This window comes from Nannospalax galili, unplaced genomic scaffold, assembly GCF_000622305.1.
Source record: "Nannospalax galili isolate Female #2095 unplaced genomic scaffold, S.galili_v1.0 scaffold760, whole genome shotgun sequence".
NCBI classification, from domain to species: domain Eukaryota; kingdom Metazoa; phylum Chordata; class Mammalia; order Rodentia; family Spalacidae; genus Nannospalax; species Nannospalax galili.
Window position 1 is genome coordinate 1172191 of NW_008347555.1, and position 9841 is coordinate 1182031.

General features: G+C 44.8%; 1 protein-coding gene across 1 annotated transcript in view; it reads left to right on the forward strand.

The window, feature by feature from the left end:
* Positions 1-2389, forward strand: part of Ecscr (endothelial cell surface expressed chemotaxis and apoptosis regulator) — an 18747-nt gene extending 16358 nt beyond the window's left edge. The window contains exons 10-11 of the mRNA XM_029568898.1: positions 1535-1631; positions 1830-2389. Of these exons, the coding sequence (XP_029424758.1) occupies positions 1535-1631; positions 1830-1838 (106 nt within the window). The 3' untranslated portion in view covers positions 1839-2389. The remainder of the gene's footprint in view (positions 1-1534; positions 1632-1829) is intronic.
* Positions 2390-9841: the final 7452 nt, after the last annotated feature.

The following is a 9841-nucleotide window of genomic DNA, read 5'->3' on the forward strand; positions in this document are numbered from 1 at the left end:
CCAATGGCCTCTTCTTGCCTCTTGGGGTGCAAAGCCTCAGTTTCTCTCCATGACCCCTTCAATTCTGGGGTCTTTGCTGTAACTGAAGCTTCACTTTCACCTATGACCTTTCCTGGCCTCTCAGAGTGCCAAGCTTCAGCTGCTCTCTCTGACCCCTTCACGCTTTCAACACCAGAACCATGCAGGAGACTCTTACACATTACCAACTCCTACTTCCAGCTTGAAATAGAGGTGCAGGTCCCCTCTGTGTGCTGATGCTGAGGAAATACCTCCCAGAAGATTCCACCACAGTGATGCTGGTCTCTTGTTACTTACAGCTGATTTTTCAGCCCCAGCTAACCAGCATTAATTGTCCCAGTAAAGCAAAGGTTTTGCTTCAGGTTCTGATCTCTTCTTAATCACAGCTGATTCTTCAGCCCCAGCCGACCAGAACCCACAGATTTTCAATCCAAAAATCTCACATGAACAGCCCTGATAGTCTCTGCTTCCCTTTGAAGCTTCACAAGCCAGGCCTCCATTGTCTACAACTCTTTCAGCATAACTGTTCCAAGCTCTACTGCAACAAACTGAGCACACAATGGCTTTTCCAGCCCAAAGTTCCAAACACTTCCACAGTCCTCCCCAAAACACCAAGAGCAGGTCTGTCACAGCAATATCCCACTCTCTGGTACCAATTACTGTCTGTGACAAAATACTCTGACCAATACCAACTTGAGGGAGGAAAGGTTTTATTCAGCTTACATCTCCCTGTAGTTCATCAGGGAGCCCAAGGTAGGAACTCAGGGCAGGAACCTGGAGGCAGGAACTGGAACACTGCTTACTGGCTTGCTCCCTTGGCCCCTGCTCAGTCTGCTTTCTTATGCAACACAGGCCCACCTGCCCAGGGGTGGCACCACCTACAGTGGGCTGGGCCCTCCCACATCACTCATCAAGAAGATGCCTCTCAGACATGGCCACAGGCCAGTCCAATAGAGGCAATTTTCCAACTGAAGCTCCCTCAACCCAGGTGTATCAAGTTAACACTAAAGCTATCCAGAACAGCCTGTCTCAAAAAAGCAGACAAACAAGCAAAAACAAAACCAAGGTTTAAATACAAGTCTCTTCAGCTTCAAAGCACATTCTCATTCATTATGCCCCACCCCTAAGTACAGTTTTTGTTGTTGTTTTAATATTTTTTTATTTTTATGTGTATGAGTGTATTACCTGCACATATGTGAGTGCACCCGTGTTGTGCAATGCCACGGAGGTCAGAAGAGAGTTTCGGATTCCCCTGGAACTGGAGTTAAGGATAGTTCATAGCCGCCATGTGGGTGCTGGGAATTGAACCTGGGTCCTCTGCAAGAGCAGTCAGTGATCTTAACCGCTGAGCCATCTCTCCACCCCCCGTTGTTGTTTTTTATTTTTATTTTTTGGTTTGTTTTGTAAGTATGGTTTTTTTGAAACAAAGATTGAAGGTGTAGTGCTCCCTTTGTCTCTTGACTCCTCATTGCTCTGCCCTCTCCTCTCTCTAACCTGGACTCCCTTCCTGCCCTAGCTGTTCCACAGCCAATGGAGACAAAGACAGCATCACCCTCATCTCCATGAAGAATATCAACATGAACAACAGCAAAGGCTGCTCCTCAGCAGAAAAGGTGTGTTTTTTTATTTCCATCCTTCCCTGAATTCACCCCCACTCTCCCAACTCCCCCCCCCAGCATCCACTCTCTCCTATTTTGGGCTCTAGTTCCTTAGCCAGAAATGCTAAAGTCATGCCCAAAGAACCAAGCTCCCTGATTCTCTACCCTGGTTCTCCCAAATTCACTCTTTGTCATGATATATTTATTTTTCAGGTTCTTTAAAAGTGACTTTGAGTCCCCATGGGTCCAAGTATGATGCAGCTATCCAGTGACTATGAGGAGGAAGAGATGAGATTGGAGGAGGCAACAAATCACATATAAACTAATTTTTGTATATGCTCCCAGCTCTAAAGGACATTGCCTTCCTCTAGATCCAGGATCAAGCTGTCTGTATGAGACTCCTTCCCACATGGAAGTCACTCTAGAAATATGGCCTGCTCCTTCACCTCCTCAGAACCTCAGGAATGAGGAGTTAACAGAGTAAGCACCAAGGAAGAGACAATGAGGTAGACTGATCCTTTCTACTTGCATTACAATTATTTTCTGGGGCTGTAGAAATGGCTCAGTGGTTAAGAGCACTTACTGCTCTTGCAAGGCACCAGGGGTTCTGTCCCCAGCATCCATATCCAGTGACTCACAGTCACCTGTAACTGTAACTATAGCTCCAGGGATCTGGACACCTTCTTCTGGCCCTAAGGGCACTACATGTAGGTTCCCATAAACTCACACAAACACACACATACATGTAAATAAAAAGTAAATTAAAAAAAACATTTTCTGGCCTGGATTCCATTTTTTTCTCACGTCTATGTTGCATGTTTCTTTTCTTTCTTTTTTTTGGTCTTTTTTGAGACAGAGTCTCCCTGTAGCCCCAGCTGGCCTTGAACTCACAGAGATCCACCTGCCTCTGCCTCCCGAGCACTGGGATTAAAGGCGTGCGCCACCATGCCCAGCCCGCCATGCGTGTTTCTTAACTGCTAGAAAGCAGCTTTGGTGGCTTCTTCCTAGGCCAGGCATGTCTGCATGTTCTGCCTCATGGACAGCCCTCTCTGATAAACCTGTAATGTGGAGTACACTTTTCATCCTCTTTTCACTGGCTTTTTTTTAATTTTTTTGTGGTAGTGGGAATTAAACCTCAGGAAAACACTCTAATACTGAGGTATATGTACCTGAAGTATATTGCTTTTTTTTTTTTAATTTCTAAAAACTTTCATGAAATAATTTTTTATTAATTTCACATGTATTAATTTATATTGTCACAAGATAAAGTTTAGTCTGTGCCCCTGTAGATTTAATCTTACCTTGGAAGAGAAAGAGAGAGGTAGAAAAACACATTTGGAAAATCTGAGGCCTGGGATTATGTGTTTATAAATAAAACATTAAAACTGATTATTCAAGTGTATGTATGTTTTACTATCTCTATATCTGATCAATTATCAATTTTGTATTCCTTCTAATTCCAACTAATTCTCTGGTTCTCCCACATCAACTCTGTCCCACAATCCACTAAATCTCACACTGATGACACAGGAACAGGTTTATTAGTTGATGATCCTCCTTGAAGATCTTCATTTTTCTGTCAGGGCTAATTATATGTGGGTGGTTTCTCCATGTGCACATGCTGCTAGTAGACCACAACACCCACAAGTCTTGTTTATGCTTTTCTTACAGATGCACATTGACTGATGTCACACCAAATCCCCACCCTCCAAGACCCGTGTGCACTCTCTGGGATTCCAGGGCTGACAAAACCAATAGGATACCTTCTATTTGGGTTTTTGGATAGTTTATGATGTTTGGGAGGGGGTGACTTACAAAGGCATGTACCCTGGTGGGCTCTTTCTCTCACACATCTTGGCTGAGCTTTGAGATCTGTGCCACCAGAACTGCATCTCACCTGCTGGACCTCCCCAAGATGGCAACTCCCCCACCCTTTTTCCCAGTGTCCTTAGTACTTTCCAGCAGTCTCAGCATCTGTCCTTAGACCCACCCCCTCATGCAATTGAAGCTGACAGATTGGATGGGAGAAGTGATTGTCTTGAAGGACACGTCTACCCAACATGCCGCCCCTTCCTCTGGTTTGCATAAGCTTTCCGCCAATCTTCCTTAAGGATCCCAGAGCCTTGGAGGGGGTGACAGATGCAGGACGATTTCTTTTTCCTTCCATTATGGTGAGATATTGGACTCCTGGGCCTCCCCATCATTTGCTTTGAAGATGTGGCTGTTTATCCATCTCAGTGGTGTCTCCCCTACTATAAAGACAAATGGAAGCAGACACATCTAAATAAACATGGGTGTAAATACAAATGCCTAGAAGATACCCCAGCAGGTGTACCATATTTATTGAACAGAATACTTGCAGCGGCTTCCCTGCTGGGGCCTACAGCCTTCCCTGACAAAGGGAGTTGGCCTGGTCTACAGCACCAGATGTGTGTTCCACCCCTAGGAGCAGGCCTTATCTAACTAGAATTTTTGTCAGTTGTACATATGTTAGTCGAGCCATTATTGCACCAGCTTGGCATATCACTAGTGTGCAGCACTCAGGTCCATCATAAAGCAGAATCATAGGTGATCCTTTTCCCCCAACCATCTGTATAGCGTCTTCTGGAACTATGAAAGCCAGTGGCATGGATTTTTCAGGTTAGTCTCAGCTCTGTCTCTCCTCCCTTGTTCACATCATGTAGTGTCTTCAGCAACATGGCCTTACTTGTGGATGCTGGCTGTAGCTGTTCTCCTCTGGCTATGGCCACTCTCCTGCTCTCTTAGTTCCTCTGATCAGTCGTCTGGTCTGGACCCCAGGGCTGGTGAGGAGTCTGCGCCAGCTTAGCCGCATTCAGACGCAGACCAGGTTCAGTGACACAGATCTACTTTATTGCAGGAAGGCACAAGCTTATATAGGGGTAGCGGTCCAAACATAGCACAGCGAGTAGGATACCTTATTAGCACAACAGGCTTAGCTTTCTATCACAGTATAGCTGGCCAGATGCCTCATTAGCATAATGGGTTTCAGATTACAGAGCCTGGATTCCTGGAAACCACATGACCCTGACTGTTAGACCTCCTATGGGTACAAAAGGAACTGAACACTTTTTGTTTTTACTTCTATTATTATTTTTTAATTTTATGTGTATGAGTTTTGCCTGCATGTATGTAAGTACACTTGTGTTGTGCAATGTCCACAGAGGAAAGAAGAGGCTGTCAGATCCCCTGGAACTGGAGTTATGGATGGTTGTTAGTCACCATGTGGATATGTTAGTCACCATGTGGGTATTGGGAACTGAACCCAGGTCCTCTGTAAGAGCAGCTAGTGTTCTTGCTTAAGAGCCATCTCTCTAGCCTCCCAGAGTGTTTAATTTTATAACTTCTGGTAACTGGCAATTTAGGACACAGAATATAGCTTGTTTACTCTGCAGTAACACATGCCATTTTCTTCTGGTTTAAACTTCACAAAGTGAAGCCAGGCATGGTGGCACACACCTTTAATCCCAGCATTCTGAGTTCAAGGCCAGCCTGGTCTACATAGTGAGTTCTAGGCCAGCTGGAGTTACAGGGAGAGCCTATCTCAAAAAAAAAAAAAGGCCAAAACTTTGAAAAAGTTTTATTCTCTGTCTCATTAAATGTATTAAAATAAAATCTTGACCTGAGGTTACAATCCCATAATCCCTGCTACTCAGGAGGCTGAGGCAGGAGGGTTGAAAGCTTAAGGGCAGCCTGGGCAATTTAGTATAATCTTGTCTCAAAACACAAAGTTAAGCTGGGTGTGGTGGCACATGCCTTTAATCCCAGCACTCAGAAGGCAGAGGTGGCATACTCCTTTAATCCCAGTACTCAGGAGGCAGAGGCAGGCCCATCTCTGTGAGTTCAGGGCCAGCCTGGCCTACATAGTGAGCTCCAGGACAGCTGGGGCTACAGGTGAAAAGAGAGTGCCCCTCAGATCCCCTCCCTATCCTCTGAGAAAAAGCTGCCCTCCACCTACCTCTGGAAATCCCCTTCATTGTTCAAACCCTTTCTGGTATCTGTTTATGATGTCTATGGAAATGGTCTGGGGCAGAAGAGATAGAATGTTCTGTCCCAGGTGGGCTAGCCAATGACAGTATACTTGATACATCTGTGTATGGTCTCTATGGGAATAATCCAGGGCAGAAGAGAAAGAACATTCTGCCCCAGGTAAGACAGCCAATGGCTGTGTAGGTAAAGTCTCTGGAAATCTGCCCTAGATTGTTCCAATCCTTTCCTGGTTATTCTGTGTATAGTCTCTATGGACAGCCCCTGCTTTGTGGTTTTTGTGGTTTTTGTGGTTTTTCTGCTTAAAAGCCCTGAATTTTTACTGTTCAGGGTCGCAGTACAGCTCCCAAGACTGTCTGCATCCCCAACCTGTTGGTTCCAATAAAGCACTCCTTTTTGCTGAGACTCAGTGTCCGAGTGGTCAATTTAGGGAATTTTACAGACCCCTTACACAGGGAGACCCTGTCTTAAAAAGACCAAAAACAAACAAACAAACAAACAAAAAACACAAAGCTAAAAAAAAATTTTTTTAAGGACTGAGAATGTAGCTCAGTTGTAGCTTGCTTGCCCAGCAAATGCAAAGCTCTAAATTCAGTCTCTAATAAAACAAAAGCACAATTAAAAAAAAAGCAAAAAACCCACCAATCGGGGCGTGGTGGCCCATGCCTTTAGTGCTAGCACTCAGGAGGCAGAAGCAGACAGAACTCTGAGCTCAAGACCAGTTTGGTCTACACAGTGAGTACAGGCCAGCTGGGGCTACAGGGAGACCCTGTCTCAAAAAAATCAAAAGCAAACAAACGAAAACAACAACAACAAAAAACCCAAAAGAAACTAAAAACAAATCTGTTAAAATGCAGCTGCAGGGGCTGGAGAGATGGCTCAGCAGTTGAGAGCACTGACTACTCTTGCAGAGGACCTGGGTTCAATTCCCAGCACCTACATGGCAGCTATGAACCATCCTTAACTCCAGTTCCAGGGGAATCAGAAGCCCTCTTCTGACCTCTACAGTATTGCACAACATGGGTGCACTCATCTCATATACATGCAGGCAATACACTCATACACATAAAATAAAAATAATAAAAAATATTTTTTAAAAAATGCAACTGGGCCGGATGTGGTGGCGCATGCCTTTAATCCCAGCACTTGGGAGGCAGAGGCAGGAGGATCTTTGTGAGATAGAGGCCAGCCTGGTCTATATAGTGAGTTCCAGGACAGCTGGGGCTACAAGGAGACCCTGTATCAAAAAGACTAAAAAGTAAATAAATAAATAAGAAAGGTGTTTAATTCTGCAATTTTCTAGTGCAGGCTGTGTACCTGTTTATATGTATATTCTAGCACATTCCAGGCAGTAAAGCCTAACTCACTGAAAAAGGAAGTCTGGCTGTAAGCTGAACTTTGCTATAATCTTAAAGCGTAACTATGAAGAAATCATTCCCCTTTTTCCAGCCTGTTTTCTTCCTTTTAAGTAAGGACTAGAGAGATGGCTCAGCGATTAAGAGCACTGGCTGCTCTTCCTGAAGACCCTGGTTCAGTTCCCAACATCCACATGGCAGCTAACAATTGTCCTTAACTCTAGTTCCAGGGGATCTGATGTTGTCTTCTGACCTCAGTGGGCATTGCATGACATGGGCACACTTACATACATGCAGGCAAAGCACTCATACACGTAAAAAGTTAATTATACTAAGGGGCCTTCAGGCTGGCAAAATAGCTCAGTAGGTAAAGGCAATTTTGGCTAAGCCTAAGGACCTAAGTTCCATTCATGTAACATTCACGATCAAAGTAGAGAACTGACTCCTGAAAGTTGTCCTCTGACATCTACACGAGTGTCATGGCACATGCACATACATATATACATACATACATACATACATACATAATTTTCTTGGGGGGGGTTGAGATAGGGTCTCTCTGTAGCCCCAGCTGACCTGGAACTCGCTATGTAGAACAAGCTGGCCTTGAATTCACAGAGATCCACCTGCCTCTGTCTCCTGAGTGTTGGGACTAATTCGTACACCACCACACTCGGCAAATAAATTTTTTTTAAAGTGAAGGGCTAGAGGTTAGGGTATAACTCAGTGGTAGGGTCTCTGCTTAGCCTATACAAGGTCCTAAGTTTAAACCCTAACACCAAATAAATGAATAATAATAAAATGAGGTGGCTAGACTATTTGGCTTTCACTATCTTTTCTCATTCTTAATGGTCCAAAGTTCTGTAAACTTTAGATGTAAGAAAAAATGAGAAAGCCCATGTGTGGTGGTATATAACCATAATATTAGCACTCTGGGGGGCTTGGCCAGGAGAATTGTAAATTGAAGGCTAGCCTGGGCTACATAGTGAGGCCATGTCTTAAGAAAATAAGACGGGTTAGAGATGGCATATTGGTTGAGTGCTTGCTGCTCTTCCAGAATTGGGAAATTCTGGGTTCCCAGCACCCATATAAGGTAGCTCATAACCACCTGTAATCCCAGCTCCAGGGGATCTGACACCCTCTTCTGGCCTCTGTGAACACCTGCATGCACATGCATATATACACATATAGACACACACATATACACATAAAATTTTTTTTTGGTCTTTTTGAGACAGGGTCTCCCTGTAGCCCCAGCTATCCTGGAACTCACTATGTGGACCAGGCTAGCCTTGAACTCACAGAGATCTGCCTGCCTCTGCCACCTGAGTGCTGGGATTAAAGTCATGTGCCACCATGCCCTGCTTTTTCTTTTTCTTTTTTTTTTTAAAGGAGGCCCCTTAAAACCAATTTCAGTTACCGTCTCTTAAAGGTGTGGGACTGTAAAAGGAAAACTTACCAAAAAATTAAAAATTAAAAAATTCCAGCCAAGAGTGGCAGCACATACCTTTAATCCCAGGACTTGGGAAGCAGAGGCAGGGTAGATTTCTGAGTTCGAGGTCAGCTTGGTCTATATAGCAAGCTTCTGGTCAGCCAGGGTTCCATAGTGAGACCCTGTCTCAAAACAAAATGAAAGAGCAAACAAACAGCAATAACAAATTCTGTTCTAAAAAAAGAAATAACGGTAGGTAGGAACCAAAGATGAGTCCTTGGTAACTCCAGGCAAGTAAAGACTTGTATTCTATGGACTTCCTTCTCTCTGTATATTAGGAAAGGAAAAGTGCTCTACCTGGCCTCCTTCTCCTCACAGTCTACTGGGTAGGGACAATGGGGAGATACATGGGAAGTAAAAAGACTAGTTAGAAATTGTAGCAGACAACCTGGGATACTGCCACCCAGGCTGCACTTCAGGCAAAGGCCCTTGTTCCCAAGCTGTGGGCTGCTGGGGACTCATGGCTAGCTGTTGGATGGTTGGTGGGAATGAGGTTGGGGATGAAGACTTAAATCCCATGCCTCAGTTTCTCCCCTGTGAGATCTCATTTCCCTTACTCCTCACAGCTCTTGTTGTCAGAAGCGTGTATTAATAACCCTTGCTATGAACACCTCAGTGTCTCAGAGTCACTTTTCTGGAGTACCTATTCTATGTATCAATATGATAGTATTTGTTATTTATTTATTTTGAGACAGGGTCTTGTGTAACCCAGGCTGGCCTGGAGCTCTCTGTGTAGCAAGGATGACCTTGAATTTCTGATCTTCTTGTCTTTACCTTCCAAGTGCTGGGATTGCAGGCATGGTCACTACATTCATTTTATGCAGTGCTGGGGATAAAACTTCATGCACTCTTCCAACTGAGTTACATCCCCAGTCCTAATGCTACAGTACATGTGTGTGGGAGTGGGTGAATATATATGTGTTTGCATGAGTGTGGGCACACACCTATGTGTGAATTCCCATGCATGTGTGTTCGAGTATATGTGGAGGCCAGAGGTTGACATTGGGAGTCTTCTTCAATCACTGCCCATGTAGGACCCCCAGGCTGGGGTACCCAATGTCCACGTGAGGCCACACCCCAATAACTCAGTCCTCAGACCAGGAGATGCAACAAGCAAGAGGATTTAATCATTTGCGCAGATGGGCCCCTGCCTCACTCAGAGAGAGAGAGAGAGAGCAGCAGCCCCGAGCTCAGCTTACAGGTGACTTTTAAAGGCAAAAACCACAAGCTACAACCGGCAGCAGTGGGAGGCGGGGCGGCAGCAACCGGCAGCAGTGGGAGGGGGCCGGCAGCACCAGCTTGTGTATGGAGCATGAAAAGGTCAGCTCTTTCTCAGCAGTTAGAATTATTTTACTTCTTACTTCCTTGTTCTG